The sequence below is a fragment of the Tauraco erythrolophus genome, chromosome Z (genome assembly GCF_009769465.1).
Source record: "Tauraco erythrolophus isolate bTauEry1 chromosome Z, bTauEry1.pri, whole genome shotgun sequence".
In the NCBI taxonomy this organism is placed as follows: Eukaryota; Metazoa; Chordata; class Aves; order Musophagiformes; family Musophagidae; genus Tauraco; species Tauraco erythrolophus.
The window spans coordinates 55,155,806-55,175,068 of NC_141496.1; the positions used below are offsets into that span (position 1 = coordinate 55,155,806).

At 34.7% G+C, this 19,263-nt stretch overlaps 1 protein-coding gene across 2 annotated transcripts in view; it reads right to left on the reverse strand.

Moving 5' to 3' along the window:
* Positions 1–1,417: 1,417 nt before the first annotated feature.
* The window catches only part of CEP120 (centrosomal protein 120), a 46,898-nt gene continuing 29,052 nt past the window's right edge, over positions 1,418–19,263 (reverse strand). For both annotated transcript variants that reach the window (XM_086628757.1, XM_086628756.1), the window contains 5 exons: positions 18,660–18,821; positions 14,341–14,463; positions 12,783–12,881; positions 2,576–2,721; positions 1,418–1,863 (listed from right to left, as the gene is read on the reverse strand). In XM_086628757.1, the coding sequence (XP_086484883.1) occupies positions 1,623–1,863; positions 2,576–2,721; positions 12,783–12,881; positions 14,341–14,463; positions 18,660–18,821 (771 nt within the window). In that variant the 3' untranslated portion in view covers positions 1,418–1,622. The remainder of the gene's footprint in view (positions 1,864–2,575; positions 2,722–12,782; positions 12,882–14,340; positions 14,464–18,659; positions 18,822–19,263) is intronic.

The window sequence follows — 19,263 nt, forward strand, 5'->3', positions numbered from 1 at the left end:
AACGGATTTATTAAGGCTTTATTTGCTTCGCTAGTGGAGAAGATTCTCTTCAAGCACACTAATTCAAAAAACACAATAGAGTGTGCAAAGTATTACAAAAGCATTTCTTACAAAGTCTGGCATTGATAAATGGCAATTCCTCATGGAATATGATCTCCGGGTTTATGCAGCTTGATTAAAACTTTTCTAAAGAGCCTAAATGAATAGTTTAACAGGAGATATGTCCATGGTAGGGAGGAGGAAAAACAATGGACCTGGAGGCAAAGCCAGATACAATATTAAAATACCCCATTTTATAATTAATACCATATAAAACAGGAAGGTCACATGTATACAGCTACGTCCATGGAAGTTCACTGATTTTATGGAGGAAAAAAAAAAAAAGGAATTTTTGCATTGCTATCTTTGTTCACTGTAAAAGTAACAAATCCTATGACATTTCCAGTACTTGACATTCAAATAAAGAAAAAAGCATTGTCTATGGGACAGATAAAAATGCCTACTGAAAGGATGGTGTGGTAAGTTAATGTTATTAGCTAGATCCACACAAATGATTTTAAAATTACGGAAATAGAATGAGGGCTGGAAAACAAAACTTTTTCAACTTTTATTTTATGTACAGACTATCATTTCTTGTGGATTTCTCTTCCGGCATTTAACACCTTGAGACTCCACTCTGTTCATACTTCCACAAACAAAACGTTACATGCAATTTAAGTGGTAATCAGAAAACGTGCTTTGAAATAGATGTTAAGTAACTGCAAAGTGGTTATGTCTTAAGAAAAACATCGTTACTTAGGAAAGCTCTTGTTTTATGCATGTGTTCAGAATTTAAAGTGTATGAATTCACTGAATTAGTGCTTCAAGTATCTTTCCTCATTATGGATGGATGTAAGAATGCATTTATTTTTCTGATGTAGACCTTCACACCGTCCTGCAGGCCCACACAGGCCTATATGCAAAACTGCTCGGGCAACAGGGATTTTCATCCTGTACAATTAGGCTAGTTACTTAATAATTAATTCAGTTTCTTAAGGTTTGAGAGTTTCCCCTCCACACACACTCGAAACCCTGTCTCTTATTTACTATAGAACTTAACTATGTTAGCTACAGTAGGAAAAGCAAAAACTGATAACCTTGTGGTTTAGTAAAAAACTGACATTTCATCAGTGCTACACTTTGGTTCAGAATTAAGAGTTCTTTCAGGGAAAACAGCTGATGTCACTTTTCCCTAGTATAACTGGAGAGATCTTTTTAAAAATTGAGAGAGATTATGACAATATTGACCAAAAATCCTAGAATGAATATTAAAAATATTACAAATAAACCTAGCAGGGTGATGCAAAAAGAGGTAGAAAACATTTCAGAAGAAAGTTCGCAAGATAAATATATTTACATATATATACATGTGAGTATGAAAACATAAAAAAAGCCATCATCCCCATGAAACTTACAACTGTGCTTAACTTCACACGTTGCAAATATTTACATTTACTTCAGAAAGAGCTAATAATAGTGTGCAAAATTAAGCACGAACTCACATATTTTGCAAAGTAGCACAGGTTTATAAAAATCACTCACTGTTCAAATTTCGTCTCTTTCTAGCACACTCTTGTACGCTTTTATTTAGTGATGTTCTTTTTTGCAATAGCTTCTCTGATTTGACGATCAAGTTCACTTACAATATGGTCTTCATGATTATACACTCCTGTTCTCAACAGGGTATCCCTCTCTTCTATCAGACGAGAGAGATAATCATCCGTGTTCTCATTTAGTTTTCTAGAATGAAGACTATCCACTCTACCAGAAGAATTCTCTCTAACATCTTGCAATTTCTTTCTCTCTTCTTCCTGTTGCTTTAGTCTGATGTTGATAAAACGGAAGGAATCAGAGGATGAGCCATATTGAAAACCATTCTGATTATTTTCATATTAAGTCTTTAGGTTATTTATCTACTGAAGCATTTAGTAAAATAAAGAAATCTATAACAGGTAACAAATTACCCTCTCTTTAGGGAAAATCAACCATAAGTAAAAGAAATGTTGATATAATACTAGAATTCTCATAATACCTTTTCTATATGCGTATGTAACTATAATACCTGTTACCAAGGCTCCTGTTTTGGTAATGCAAACAGGACTCACATTAAAATGGTTCAACATACACAACTACTGCAGGTAGTTTTTGGAGGACAACATTAGGTAGATTTAAAATTTTAATGTATTAAAAATATGAATAGTACATTCTTCTTCCTTTTCTTATTGCAGCTGTTATCCTTAGAACTGAAAGTTTAAAATAAAAAAAAAAAAGCCTGGTGCTATATAACTATGATCATAGCACAAAACGCAGGGTGCAGTGGCCTTAAACATAGATTTTCTATAATGCAGTACTGTTGCATTTTATGAATGTGCAATCTTTACCTAAGGAACACTAACTTGTGTTCTTTCACTGGGCTGACAGACAATTATGATCTTGATTTAACTGAACCTTCTCCTATTTTGAGGTAGACAGCAAGGAAGAAAGTGGAAGGGGGAAAAAAAAAAAGAGAATCTTGTAATATCAAGTACTTTTATACCTGTTAAGTTCATTTCTGATATCCTCCAGCTCTTGTCGGTCTGTTTTCCCCAGCTCTTTTTCTTCTGCTGCCAAATAGCGCAACCTCATGTGCTCCAGCTCTTGTTGCTGCTTTTTAAGGTGAGCCATTGCATTTTCTTGTTCACGCTAATGTGGGAAGGGGTCAAGACATAACTCAGTTTAACACGTGATTACATGTAAAAGTAATGTCTTAGCTGTTGGTATCTATAATGCAGTAAGACTAGTGACTATCACAATGACAGTAAACCTGTCCAGGCTAGATCAGCTGAAGCCCAGAGACAGGTATCTTCCCATTAATGAAATAGCAAAAATCTTAACAAACTTTTTTACAAAAGCTAGTTTAAGCTGGTATGCGTAAAATCTACACTTGCAGAGCTGCTCAAGATACTGAGGTTTGTTCCTTCAATACATGGTATTTTAAATTGATTTTTTTTTAAGAAATCAAACACAAAAAAATGCTAAATAGCTGCAGTAAACTACCATCAGCCCCATAGTGCCTAGCGTCAAAGCTTCAAGAACTACTTTTTGGAATTACAATTTGTGGTTAAAAAATGAGCCTTGAAAACAAAGCTAGTGAGGTTCCCTTTTACATTTGTCTAGCTCTATGCAAAACCTTAAATAACTTATTTGGATGTGGATGATATGTGGATTTAATGCAATAAATCTATCCATTCTAAAAGTTTACTTGGTTCTATTTATTTTTTGTTTAAGCTCTATACAGACATTGTAACAAAACTAGGGTTTGGGTTCACTACCACTTTATGACATTAAAGTGTCTTAAGAAGTATAGTCCTCTGTCCATTTGTTTTCCTCTCAATCATTCTCCATATGACCTTGTGCACTAACTAACTCAATACAGTCAGTCTTACACTCAGAGACAGAAGACCTGAGGTAAAACGGCATTTCTTCCTGTAGTTAAAAAATAAGGCAGGAGGTTACGCAAACATCCTGGATGTAGACATACTGAAGTGCAAGGTTACCTTTGTAATTTTGACATTCCTTTCATCTGAAACATTTGATTGTTAATACAACGAGTTTTATATTTATCATAGGGGTAAAAAAAGATAATTTTGTTTGATATGTGTGAGCATATTCGTTATACAGTCAACCTAATAATATTTGGAAGGGTCTAGTCAGGCAGTTTCTTGAATCTCAGTTCTCAGCATCTTAAGCACTCCCTGTTGATGACCAATACGCGATAAGAAAATCTGAATTTCACAAGTAGTATAAGCAAGGACTCTAATTGTTAATGTGAACGGGCAATGCAATAGAGAAGTACTTGACAAGAAATCATAGCACGTACGTAACCTCAAAATATTTTATTTTTATACTACATCCAATACACCAGACAGACAAATCATATGTTAGAACTGCAGTGAGACAGGCCAGAAAGCCTGAAGAACAACTTGTTAAAGGGATACATACTAATAATAAAACCAGAATCAAGAATCCTGCCATAGAGTCTACAGCTGATAGATGACTGAAGCATAAAAAAGCACTAGGGGAAGATAAGGCCATAGACCTTCCTTCCCCATCGAGTTCATTGCAGAACATTCCCATACGAGTGGCATCCTTTTTCGTGAGTCACGTTTGAAGAACAGTTTCAGATGGAAGTACAATAGGTTTTAGAATAGGAATCTACAAATATATATAGCAAATATTAACAAGTCACTACAGCCAGCTGATATTTATCCAAGAGTTTTCAAGAGTTACAGGGAAATTCAAACACAAAGTCACAAGACCAACTGGAGGTGTAATCCATCACTAAAATTGGTGTTGACACCACAGGAATAACCATTTCTCCGTTTTTTATTTTATTTATTCTTTCTTTAAACAGAGGCCTTAGGAACATCCAGAAACTACCAGCAGGACTTACTTCCACAGTGGCCAAATGGGTTGAAACCATAACTAAAATCAAAACCAACAAGAGGTATGGGTACACCAGGAAGAATGAATACAGCTTTTGTAGAAAAGTCACACTTCCAACTAGTCTTAAAAAAAACAAACAACAAAACAACAAAACACCACACCAAAGAAACCACCTACAACCAAACACAAAACTATGCTGTCATGGAGAAAGTCCTCTCAGATTACTCAGGGTTTAGAAGACCAGAGAAAGGATAGCAATCAATTATTTCCACAACAGTAAGAAGCTTAACAGTAGACCCCACAAGAATCTACTCCTTGATATATTCATAAACAAGGAAATCATTCTGGAATAAGCAGTTCACTGCTGATACAAAATTATTCAGTGGGGAAAAACTGGATGTGAAAGAGTGGGATATTATGGGGTCAAAAATACTAATTAGTTTGAAAAGGAAACAGATAAATTAAGAATACATTCACTGATGTCTGTTAAACATGACAGCCTGAATGCAACTGCTGGCGCACAACGTACTTAACTGACTGAGGGCAGCTGGAGGATGTTTAAAGATAACCAAGTAGGTTTCTAGATCTTGTGCATCTACTGCTGGCCTCTGTATGAGCTAGATTAATACTTCACATCACCTGGCAAGTTTGGTTTTTTCTACCCAATGAAAAGCACTGGCAGAAAGTCAAAACTAGGTAAATTCCAAGTAGAGACATGATTCAAGTTACTAAAATAGTGGAAGCTAATCATTTAAGCAATATACCAAACATGTTAAGAGCTTCTTAATCACAGAATGTTTTGAATTAATAGTTTCAGCAAATATCACAATGGTATTCTCTGGTTTCCAAACAGCTGGATAGGCAACAGCATCCAGACAGTAAAGCCAAATTTCAAGTATACAATGGGCTATGAGGAGGAATGCAATTATCTTAATTATTTTGATAGTTGTACTGGAGATGCTTGCTTTGCTAAATGTAGGTAGTAAGAAAAAATACTGAGCACGATCTAGTCTCAAATAGGTTGGTATAAAAACCAGTACGATTTAAGTTATAGCACAAGTAAATAAATGGACAGCAAATCTGCTTATTTCTATTACCTAAAATCTAGAAATATGAGAACAGATTAACATGTACTTCTTTTTGAGACCATCACTATTTTTGATGCTTTCATTCGATCTCCTAAGTTAAATCTTTTTCAAAATGAAGTTAAAATATTGCTGTGTTTCAGAAAAAAAAAAAAAAAAAGAGTTTAATACCTTAAGGCAAACCTGAGATCTAAAATTTTGAGTATGTTAAATCTCTTTATAAAGTTCTGTTTAGCCTCAGGAGAGGAGTTTTTGTCCTGTAGATGTAGAACAAGTCTAGAAATTTCTATTTGTCTTTTCCTACAGGTAAAGAATCCTAGCTACTTTTCCTGATTAGACCACAAAGCTAAATAAACTTGCTATACATATTCCTGTAGTAGATACAGTACAGCCTGAATATCCAAATTCTGGTTTTGGAATTAATCTGTCTAGTACAATCTGGTTTTCCTGTTGACACTAACAGTGGTAAGAGCCCTGCATGGCCACACAATAAATTATATCAGAAAGCAATTTACAAACAAACTGCCTTATATGTAGGAAAAAAACCCTCATTACTGTGGAGGATGAGGTCGACATCTTCCTCTTAGGTGATGTCAAAAAACCCATATCTTTCACAGAAGAGAGGACTTCTAACTGCCATTATCTCCTTGTCTGGCCTTTCCACCTATGCTGATTTGTAGATATGATTAGCTTCAGTCCAATGCATTGTTGCAGATGGTGAGGAAAGAATTAACTTTGGAAAAAAAATGTCCTTGCTCTGCAGTTCAGTTTATTTATACTTTAATTGTCCCATTTTAAACTGGGACTACTGTTATGGCAAGCTGGGATATTAATGTAAGTCTGTCAAATCCGCATATCTGAGTAATTCTATACAAGAGAATTTTTTTGAAAGCATGTTGGGCAAACATCACCTGAAAACTAAATCCTGAAAAACTACTGCAAACCAGAGTAGCACTTATTACTAGCACAGCAAGACTTTACCATGCCAGCAGAAAACAACATCCATGCCTACTGATGACAGAGATTATAAAATCATCAAATAGCTATGACTACACTGAATAGAAGTCTTCTAATCCAGTCCTTCCGTTTGTGTAGTGTGGTACTCAGAGCTACAAGGGAATATTTTTAATGTGTTCTTACATTTACAGCTTCAGAGGAAAAACTGTGCTGGCCATATGAGGCATATGGGACTACAAGTTTCAGGACAAGTTGATACATTACTATTTGAGGCAGGACAGTTGAATGACCCAGAGTTTTCTGCTGTTCAGCAACATGCTCACAACAGCAATCTGATAGCAAAAAAGGCATTTCAAACAAACTCAAGAAAAAGTATACATTCGAAGATGTATATATGCTGAAGGTTAATAGAACAAAGTCCGAAGCTCAATCAGACCAGGAAGAAGACAGAATATTCCTAATGCTTTCCTATTGATCAGAGCTATCTCATTTAATACCTTGGTCCTATAGGCCCTCACTGAACTAGTTAGATTCAGAACCATAAGTTTTTTTGATTAACAAACATCTTTAGAGACGTTTAATAAAACCAAGAAAAGGACAAAAGAGAGAAGAATGCAAAAGCTGAGGAGAGACATAGGAAAAGTAACGCTTTCCTGAATAATCCTTTGTCCCGTTTCTGTTCCTTTTTATGTTTTTCTTAGGTAAAAATGTCTATTTAAGAAAAAAAATAATCAGCGCCTCTAGTGAGTATGCTCGTTGCTCAGGATAATATCCCTGGATTTGTAGGGAAGTAAGTTTGAATATACAGAGTGCTAAATTCTCCTTTTCTCCAGAGAGGAGAAAAACTCTTATCAGTACATTTTGTCTCCAAGTTAAGTTTGGGTAGGACTTCCTTTCAGATAAATGTGATTCGAAGTTTAATTTGATTACTAATACAATTGTGATGTAAACATGACAAATTTGGCATTTCCTTGTTTGGGAGGGGTGAGGGAAAAGAGAAGACTAATTTTGGTCCTGTAACAGTGAAAGTCAAGAATTTCTGTGGCATGCCATGACATGACCCTGAATAATAACACTTAAGCACAATAATATGAAATTTAAAAAATAAAAGTTAACATTTTCTGAGGCATGATTTCCCTAGCATCCAGTTTAAGACAGTCCATCTTGGAAAAAAGACATGAAAGCAAGTGAGAAGATATTTTACAGATTCATTTATGATGGATCCTGTGTGTAATTTAAGTTACGCACTTTGTAATCCGTGATTTTCAAATGTCTTTCCCAACATGAGTCTTTGACTCCTCTAAAAGTCTGCTATAACAATTTGTAGGGTGCGTAACAACAAACTTGCTCTACGTATACCATTCGTAGCAGAACAACAGAAACTCATCAGTACAAGAAGATGGTAAAGAATTCACAGCAGTTGTTTGATAAGAAGTAAGGCATGCTGATTTTGAATTAATTTATAATCAATTTTGTTATGATAAGTTGGGGGATGATATGATATGATATGATATGATATGATATGATATGATATGATATGATATGATATGATATGATATGATATGATATGATATGATATGATATGATATGATATGATATGATATGATATGATATGATATGATATGATATGATATGATGATACGTTCTGATATGATATGTTGACTGTCTTTTGTTACGATGAGAGAGAAGGAAGGATTTCTTATTCATTACAGTGACAAAACTGGCGCTACTTTATCAGAGACACTCAGGTATTAAATCCACTTTTTCCATCACAGTTTAACAATCCATTGGGCAACAAGTACTTTTTTTTTAAAACCAGAGAAGGAACCGAATTCTACTGTGTAGTAGTACTTGAAATGTAGCAGAATTTATTGTGAGATGTTCCAAAATGAAAAAACAGTATTAATAAAATGCTTCTGCACATTTACAGTACTAAAAGACCAGCATTTCTAAACCCACTTGTAACACCTTCATTTTATTCCGTGTATACTTAAAAACTAAGTTAGAATTGAATACAAGGTATTTTGAAGTGTATCTCAGTGCACACAAGTTTATATATACATGCTTACACACTTAAAATTCTCAATCAAGACTCTGACATACTTTACATTTCTGGAGAAAACATGCTCCTACAATATATCTTAAAATGAGGAACATTTTAGATTTATTCCCAATTGATTATGGTAGCCAGTCAGGCTGTTTTAAGCCTCAGTAGGAACTACTAGCATTTTAAATTTTAGACTTTCAGAATTTTGCATTTTTAAATTTCAGGTAAGAGAACACTCCAAAATCATCAGCTGTTGGACTAAAGGCAACTTTGTGGATAGAAGACCCACTGGAAACTCAAACCACTTGAAAACTTTACTCCTGCATCACCACCTAATCATTGTCAGCCACTATCCCATAGTGAGGAAGCCACTGATGAACCAAGAGTATCATGTGCAAATTGCTTTAATTTTTTTTTTTGCAGTATACTCTTACTTGTCCCATGTACCTTCTCCACTACTTCCTCAGGACTGCTAGTCGCACTATTCCTTTTGATAATTTTCCTTCCTTTTCCCCCTTGGTAAAACTTATCACCAATATTCCTTTCTCTTATTAATTTGATATTTTGCCATCCTGCTCTTGCATCCCCATAAGCAAAACAAATCCAATCCAAACAAAGCTACATACTAGTTATTCAGATAATTTACTTCAATATTTTACTACTTTTCTTCATTAGTTTGCATCTGTAATGTAGTACTTGAGACATGGATTACTGTTTTAGGAGCTCGCATGGTGGGAATTTCAATCACGTTTTGAAACCCATGGTACTACAGAAATATCAGCATTAAATAAAAATTAACTGGTAATAAGAAACCCTCAAAATTTCAATTACAATTAGATCATAAAAGAATCCCTATACGCCGCCAGGTGCTCTAGTTAAGAGGCTCTTCAATCAAGGAAGCACAATCTTTATTTTGCCATAGCTGCCTATAAATCCAAAAAGGAGATGTAAACATACATACACTAGACTAAACAATGGCTAAATAGCAGCCACTATTCACTCTCCCACTCACACATACCATGCAAGTCTGTGGGAAAAACTTACGATTGAAGCTAAGGAACTCAAGTAAAGTTTTCTGAAAATAACCCAGAGCTGACAAGTCAGTAGGAGGGCCTGGATGGTTTCAAGACACAGTTTTTAACCAAGACTTGGACTTTCAACTGTTTTTTTTGTGTGCCTTTTTTTAAAAAAAAAAAACAAACCAAAGATTTACATCCCATCCTTGGCTAAATTACTTATAAATTAATCAAATTAATTACTGAGTGGATAAGCAAGACACTGGACCAGACAGAGAGAATGTCAGCCAGCCAATAGGGTCTATGTTGTTTTAAACAAATGCATCAGTGCTAGTTTTAATGTGTTGTGTCCTACAGATCTGTTAAAAGACCTAAAATATTTCTCCTAGAACACTGAATAATGTATGCATGTACCTTTTGAGATTTTAGTTTTCTAGATAACAGAAGTTATCAACTGCTGAAAATGACATTTCTGCCAGCTTTGATTTTTGTTTTGATATATTGTTGCTTGTACTCAGATAGGCACTTAACCTAGCATCAAAGAGCTCTGTAAACATGTATGCAACTTTGTGTAAATAGTTTGATTACTCTCACGAATAATGTTCGCGTACATGAGAACTATGGAAGTCTTATTTATGCAGTATTGAGATCTCCCAGTCAGCAAAATTTGAAAGACAGTTTTTCAAAGCTCTGGAAATCATAAAATCTACTTAGGTGCATAGCTACTTAGGAAACTTGTTGACATTTTTGTCTTCCTAAAGCTGAACAGGGGTATAATAAACGAAGTATTAATACAGACTTGCACTGAGTAACAAAGAGGGAAAAAAAGTAAGCTGGGTGAAGTCTATTTTCACTCCATTTCACAAACTGTGTTTAAATTCAACTAACTTCTGTATTTTGTTGAGTACAGGTAAGGATGATGTATATGCGCTCTCATGCATCTTGGATGGTTTTTTTATTACCACTGGCACTATGCTTAGCATTCAGAATCCTAGACATGAGAAGTTTAGAGTATTTTCTATTAACAGTCCCATACTTCTCTAAGTTATGTACTGCATATCTCATATTCTGCAAAATATAAAACCATCACAGATGTGTGCTAAGAACTAGTTCCAAAGTAAAAGGAAACTTTTTAATTAAGGAAACATTGACTTTTATGGTTGCAAATCAGAAGAGCCTTTTACTAAATGCTTAGCCTGTAGATTATGCTTCTTTAATTCACAAATTGACTGTACTAGGTCACCTTTGAGTAATGGAAATCTCTGTTTAAACATTTTTTTGGCAATGGGCACAAAGCATTAGATCTCATTTCCAAGACTTACCAGCTGGGTTTTGTCATTAACATTTATTAACAATCTAAGATATGGCTTTCAGCGTCTAATCCTCACTACACAAATGTTTTGTATAGTTCTCTAGAGAGCTTTGGTGTGACAAATTACTGGCACAGATTACAGCCCTGTGGCTATTCACCAGAGGCAATGCAAAATTAACATGGTACTAATCCAATTTAAACAAGAAACTGGTCAAACTATGCACAATTGCACAAATCATCTGAACTAAAGCAAATCTAGAATTCCTGAAGCAACAGTTTCCAAATTTATATTTAAAACACAGTAAATGGTTTTTGATCAGCTCTGCTTCAACTTTTATTTGGCTCTTTAAAGTCACTTAAATCCTTTACCAATAGACTAAGTTATAAGATAAAGCACAGGAGTATAAAAACCACAAGAAACTACTTTGAAAGGGTTTGCTCTGTAGTAGAAAAGTTTTAGGTAGTATAATTCACTGCATATGCCAACTTATTTTATGGTTAAGACTTTGAGCAAGAGGGTCAGTTGAAACAATCTATATATGTTACTAAATTCAGGTCTATGGTGATGAAATTGATAATAAAAAACCTGATAGTGACATACACTAGTGTTAATCTGCCAAGCAATAATCTTCTCTTTTATTCTATAGGAATTTTTAAATATGGCAGTAATTAAAAATAGCCTGGACATTTCATGGCTGCTGAAGAAATCTTAATCAGAGAGGTAAGATTTATATTCTCCCTTCTACCATCTTGTCAAGCATAGATGTTTCAGAAACTGGAGATGAGAATTCATGATTCCTTCTATCACTAAGCAAAAAAGGACAAATTTGAAGACAGCAAATAAAGATGAGTTTTTAATTATTAATAGTGATTATACAATACATTCACTTTCTTCAAAGAGAAATACAGATTTAAAAAGGTAATTATCAATTAGGAGAGGGTGGACTTAGCTTCTTACTCTCCAAAAACTGAATACTCTAGCAGTAAGAATGAAGTAGGAATTATAAACCTTAAAAAAAAAACAAAAACCAAAAAACTTTTTTCCTCAAGCAGGAAGTAGATGTGAATACAGGTAACAAAAACCTTTCAGTAAACTTGAATTCTGAAGCTTTATGTCTGTGTCAAGGTTTGTTCAGCAACAGGGATTAATGATTTACTAATCTTTTTGTCAAGGCCAATAGAAATGCTTGCCATTCCTAAGTATACTGTTTAGCTAATGTTTAATGTAACTGAAAGACAGGCAATGACAAAAAACACGTAGAGGCATATGGACTCAGTGAGGTGAAGCTGCTACTCCTGTAAGTTTGAACAGAGTATTTTCAAGTCACACGCGTATAACTGTATATATACGCACACACACTGTTAAAACACAGCAGTAAAAAAGCATGCCACGTTAGTATGAGATTAGGATTTCCAGTGGAAATTTTAACCTCGTTTAAATTTTCTACAAGTTTACTTCATCTTACAGCATTCAGCAAACTTTAAACCATCTTCTAAAAGCTAAGATTTCTTTCTCATCTTTACTTCTCATGCATTTTACAATTAAAATACAGAACAATTAGGGCTGTAATTGACCAAGATGTTTGGGACAGGAACAAAATACTTTCTCTGGAAGTGCTGACTGAGTGTTACTGGGAATGAGATTGATAAAACTTTTCTTTTTTTAATCATGCCTGTTTGTAGCTAAGCCAGCCTTCTTTGCAGACTTGAGTCTTCCTGAGCTCAATGTCAAACTCAAATCAGTTTTGCTGTTCTCATTTTTGTAAAAAGTGCAGGTCTGAGCTTTAATTTGGCAAAGACAAACAGTAATAAAATGAAAACTCCCAGTAGTTAACATATAAGTAGCTTCCAACACTGCATTAAATTGCTTGTCTCATATGACAAAAGAAATACCTGCATACCTGTTTTAACCTTGCAAGTTCTTTCAAAGCTCTTGTCCATTGTTGTTTGTAGTGGAGCTTTGACTTGGTAGCTGACTCTAACTTTCTTTCAAGTTCAACCTAAAAGCAATTAAAATCATATCGGCTGAAGCAATAACAGCAGTAACAATCACTGAAAGATCTATATATACAAAGGGTCTGGTTTAAGAAAAATGTTTATGTAGTGTAACATACAACATCATCTAAAGCTGTTATATAATATAACATAAATATTATGGCACATGAACATTTTCTTGTTTAAAATATAGCCTTATTTTTATTGGATAGCCATCTATACAAAAAGAAAAAGATTAGTTTTCAGCACTAAATCTGCTGATGTAACCTTTAAATTTAAGATTCTCAAATTAGCAATTCCCTACCCTTTTTTTTTCCCCAAAGTAAGATTATAAACACTAATTTAACAGAAACACTGATAGATAAATCTTGCCTTTAAAAGGTGTGCAGATTTTTTTCTTTCCTGCAGCTGATGGATGATATGTGCTACACTCTTTTCTTCGAAACAGACATATGTTCAAATCATTCTTTAAAACCGATGTATCTAGTGTGAATCTTTGATCTTACTATCTAAATAAATCTTTTTTAAAAAGTTACACACAAAAAAAATTTCATTGCATTCTGTGCAAAAAAACCCCAGTATTAAGGCAAATGAAAAGTTATGAAGTACACAGAACACAGTAACCTAAAAACGAAGAATTTTTAATTAACAACTCTGAGGCAGTGATATTTTCTTGTAATCAGAAAAAAATATTTAACAGTTCATCTGTTAAGAGCTTAAATCACTGATTTTTTCTTAAATCCAACAAAACCAGGAAATCTAATATTTAAGCTAAGAGCTTAAAAAGTCTGTAGAGACAGAACATATTTTGAATCATTTGCCTGCATTATTACAAGTTATTCAAGCATACAGTAACATGCAGACTGGACATATAACTGAGAGTATTTTGTGCCAAGAAGCCTGGTGCAATTTTTTTTCAGCTTACTTGGTCAACAATTTGACTCAAACCTCACAATAATTCTGAGCATAAAATGCCCATATCTGTAGTTTTAATTAAGCAAAATATCCTCTACTGAAGGCATGTACGGTTTCTAAGAAATCAACAAGACAGTGATTCCATTGCACTGCTAAGTAACGCAATCTCTTCTCAGAAATACTTTATAAAAAACCAGTGCACATAATGGAATACCAGTCTAAATTAATCCTCACAAGAAAATCTTCATCTTTAGTTTATAAATAGAATGCTCAGAGTCCCCAGCATAAATCATGATGGTAGTAATTTAAAGTTATATATAGGTTAAGTTTTCTTTCTGCCTTAGCCTGTTATACTACTGCCTACACTATAGAAATAAGGCCACTGTTGGTCATGTTTGCTTCTGAATATTTTAAATCTGAATAAATTGTTGGAAAAAGTAAAAAAAGTGGAAAAAATAACCAGTTTATCATGCAAGATTATTCTACGTCTCCCTTATCAGTGAATGGACCATTGTGATAGTTTTTAAAGACAAGAAAAATCCAAGATACCTTTTCTAAAGTGAGAAGATTTATTTCTGATTGTAGCTGGATTTCTGGTTTGCTACTTTGCTGTTCTTTGTACTGCTGGAACTCCTTCTCCAAAATTTTATGCTTGTTTTCTGCTTCATAAAGCTAAACATAAGATAAAAATATAATGCAAGTTAACAGGAAAAAACCCCAAACACTCACAGACAAAGAATTAGGTTACAGAACTTAAGTTACTCCTTAGTCTCTGGAACAAACATCTTACTGTCAATTATCTGATATAAAACAGACACTAAAGCTACACATTCATAATTAATGATTTCTTGATGATGCCATACAGCAATGTTTTAATAGGAAGAATTTTAAAAAGGATCTTTGCTCAGTACTGGAAAGAAAAAATAAGTATGTCCTCATTTATGGAAGATCAAGATTTATAAACATTGTTGTTCACATTTCTGAAATGACTTACAGGAAAAACACAGAAAACAAAACTATTTAGATTTACACACATCTTTTAAAGAAAGTCAACAACGTTATCTACTATATGATGTTTTATCACTTACTCAATTTCACCAGCATAACTTGTTGAGGAATGTCTGGAAGAGGAAACAACTAATACTTTGTACAGTCAAAAAATGATTTAGAAAAAAGGCTGAAGTAGAAAGACTTCAGTGACTAATGACTTAATTCGATGTACTTCTGCCCTCACTGTGTACTTCCACAGTTTCATAAAGATTTTAAAAAGAGTTTTGCTTTTCATCTTAAAATGGCTAATTTGAAAAACTATGCCAATACACAATCACTTTGCTACAAAGAAACAAAGCAAGTAAAATGTTTAACAGCTTTTTTTTCACTGCACCATATTAAAAGTATCAAGAATTTTTTATGTTTTCTAAGAGTAGCTTGTGTTCTTCTGTTAAATATTACTCAACTGTAAATACTTTAATACACCTGACAGAACTGATGCATTCCATCACAGAGTATCATCCCAAATGCTGTACTTGTATTTATGTCCAACTAGTTAATGCAATATTTCCATGAATTGTACACAATTGTACCCAATAGAATACTGAGTGAAAATGCTTCAGAGAATTAATTTCTATTTCAAAGCTTACAACTTTTTCCATTAGTAAATTAATATTTTAATTCTTTGGATCTCCTAATTGGGTCACCTCTATTTTTCTTCCAAAATTTTGCTTTTTACATCTATTATTTTCACAGAATTGATGTCAGAAAGCAAAGCTGCTTCCTAAGGAGCCATACAAAAAGGTAGTTTACTGCAGTCACTTTTCACATATAACTGCAATAGCCAACTTTAATAAAAGATACTATTGTTTATCACCTTTCCATTTTTACCAACTTCTTTTTAAAGCAGACATACAGACATGATGGTGAAGACAAAAACAGTAACTAATTTCTTTAGCTAAGAAAAACATCAGCTCTCCTTAGAACTTCTACAATTGCATTTAATTTCTTGTTTGGTTCTGAAAACACTTTCAAAAATTGAATTTCCCATGAGACATTAGGTTGTGGACTGTTAGGGAACTGCACAAATCACATAAAGCACAACTTCCTTATTCAGGAAGTAACAGTCATGTTCGTTCAGGTGGATACTTCAAGGATCTTCTCTTGCACATAGTGGGGCTTACTTCCAAACAAGTTAGACATTTAGACAACTCTACAAGTATGAAAAATGTCTATTGACACTTTTCCTTGAAAGGTAATCAGTAAGTCAAAGCATATTGTTTATAACTGTTAAAATTTTCTCCGAACATTCCTTGTTAAAATAACCAAAACACTAAAAACCCATACACAAACAAAAAACCCACAGCCAAAAAGGTAAAAAGAGAGGCCCATCAGAAATGCTAGCAACAGGAACTTTCTGCTTGTGCACATTACAAGGGGAATCATCCTACAAGCGAGACTCAAAAGCAAACAAACAAAAATTCACCCCCACCTTAGCACAGCAAAACAAAAAACTTGTCTTACGCAGCACATGCAGCAACCATCACCTTGTATTGCAGCATGAAAGAGATTTAGAATAGCAGGAACAGCACAGAGAAGGACAGCCAGGATGATCAGATGGAAGGAACGGCCTTCATACAAAGCAAGACAAGACATAGCTGGGCTTGCGTTTGGAAGAGAGACAGTATGACAGACACCTAAGCAATCAGGAATGGTATGTAGCACAGGCACTAAAGGAGTCTTCATAATTATTAAGCAACAAGCTTAAAACAGAAAAAAGAAGTTTCAAAATATACAACATATAATTAAATTTTAGAACTCACTGCCACAGGATGTTGCAATGCTAAAAACAAAAATACTCTTTAAAAGGGATCAGATGAGTTCATGAAGAATACTTTCACTGATGGCTAGTAAATATGAAAAGCTGAGGGTACATGTAACTCTTCATAGTATTGCCAGATGTACCAAATCGTATTTTCTTTGTCCCATTTCTTATTTTCTTGCCCTCTAAATGCAACCATGGCAGCAACAGAATGCTGAGCTGACTGGATCTTTGGTCTGATACAGTATAGGAACAGGAAAAATAAAGTGATTGTGACGGCATTGCAACCTATCTAAAAAAGTGTCAGTAGGAGTCAAAAGAACGCACTTGGAAGATGACTCCTAGGCGGTGGCTTTTGGGCTTTGGCTGCTTGAGCCTGAACAACTATTGGCTACCTTATCTGGACTGATACAGCATTGATAGCTGCCAACAACACAGTTACGGTGCAGAAGTGATCCACTTACCACTTTCAGGTGGATTGTATTCTGCCATTTGAAACTGCTCAACGATTGTTCAACAGAATAGATGAGATTAGTATCTTCTAGATTAGTAGTATTTTTTGTATTAGCTATTTTTAAAAAGGTCCCTATAATACGATTAACATATGCTGATGTGAAAAGAAGTAGGTTAATATAAGTATTTAATACTAAACTAAAACCCCACAAAAACCCAGCACAACTCTTCCTAATACAAAAATATGCCTTTGGCCAATACAGTTCTTTAATTGGTCAAAGCTATTGTGGGATTATCACTATCATGTATCAGAAATGCAAAGCGAAGCAAGTAATCCATCTACATAAACTAAGTACTTTGAAAAACACTTACGCATTGCTAAGATTTAATCTACTTAACAACAAATCAAGCGTCTAATATCATTGTGTGGCCAGCAGGAGCAGGGAAGTGATTGTCCCCCTATACTCAGCACTGGTGAGGCCACACCTTGAGTATTGTGTCCAGTTTTGGGCCCCTCACTTCAAGAAGGACATTGAGGTGCTGGAGCAGGTTCAGAGAAGGGCAACAAAACTAGTGAAGGGTTTAGAGAACTTGTCCTATGAGGAGCGGCTGAGGGAGCTGGGACAGTTTAGTCTGGAGGAGGCTCAGGGGGGACCTTATCGCTCTCTACAATTACCTGAAAGGAAGCTGTAGGGAGATGGGGGTCGGTCTCTTCTCCCACGTTGTGAATGACAGGACAAGAGAGAATGGCCTCAAGTTACGCCAGGGGAAATTTAGGTTAGGTATCAGGAAGAATTTCTTTACAGAGAGGGTTGTGAAGTGTTGGAACAGGTTGCCCAGGGAGGTGGTGGAGTCCCATCCCTGGAGGTGTTTAAAAACCGTGTGGATTTGGTGTTGAGCAACATGGTTTAGGGACCCTGACAGTGCAGGGTGAATGGTTGGACTCGATGATCTTGAACGTCTCTTCCAACCAGATGATTCTATGATTCTATAACTGCTCAAAAAAGCTAGTACTAGCTTTTAAAATTTTACAGTATGCTTTAACAGTGAAGAAAAGTAGCTAGACTAGCCCCATCATTAACACAAAAGCTAGCTTACAGGACAAAAGAACATGGTCTAAGTTTTCTCAGTTTAATGAAACTATTACTTTCAGAATAGAAGACCACAACAACAAGATAATTTCCCCCCCAATAAGGATAACAGAAATACTCTTTTGCAACGGAATAATAAACCAAACTGAATAGTCAAGCTACCTAGATGCTATGCTGGATGTTAATTGCTAGCAATTTATTAAGTTACTGAAATGTATACTGCTGTTCAGGTTCTACATGTAATGTATGCTTGTAATTGCACTTTGACTTTGACTTTCAGTGTTGAAAAAAAAAAATTATAACCACTGCATTGCAAATTGGCCATACTACTGAGCAAGACTGACAGAGATGGATCCCAGCATGTAGCTCACCAAACAACGGAGATAAAATGTTTATTACAAAGTTGCCAGAACCCACTTGCCTCAAAACCATCACTCAACTTAGTATACTTATTTAAAAAAATGCTTACTTAAATAAGTTAATGGTTGAGGCAAAAATTTTAGTGTACTTACCTGCTGCTGTAAGCGAAGCTTGTCTTCTTCCAGCTGTTTGATTTTTGACCTTTCTAGCTCAACCTGGTGCGTACATTCTTCTCTGGCTCGCCGCATAGAATCCTGTAGCTCCTGCAGATTTCGTTCATGCTCTGCTTGCAGCTCTTTCTTCACTCTTTGAAGCTTCAAAGTGAGACATATTTCTATTAATCCATAGGTGCAAGAGCTTTATTTTAATAGCTTTTCTTACAACTGATACTACTATTCATGACAGAAAAAATTGTTATCCATTTTAGAAATTAAACAATAGATATGTCTTTTTATCCATGTTTTGTTATATACTATTTTATTGACTTTTGGTTTAAATAATGACCTGCAAATTACTATTTTTGGGCTACAAATACACTCTTGCTTGACTACAGTAGAAACAGAGCTATCTGTATCTCTACTGTATTTTCTACATGTGATTGCTAAAGGCAAATTTTATATCCACCTTTTTACTACAAAGTAAAAAGCTAATATACTGCTTAACTGCAGAAACAGTGAAGTTACAGCTACAGCCAAGATGCCTTTAGATAAGTAAGACTGCACCCTTCAAACTGAGCATATTGAGAGAATTTCTCAT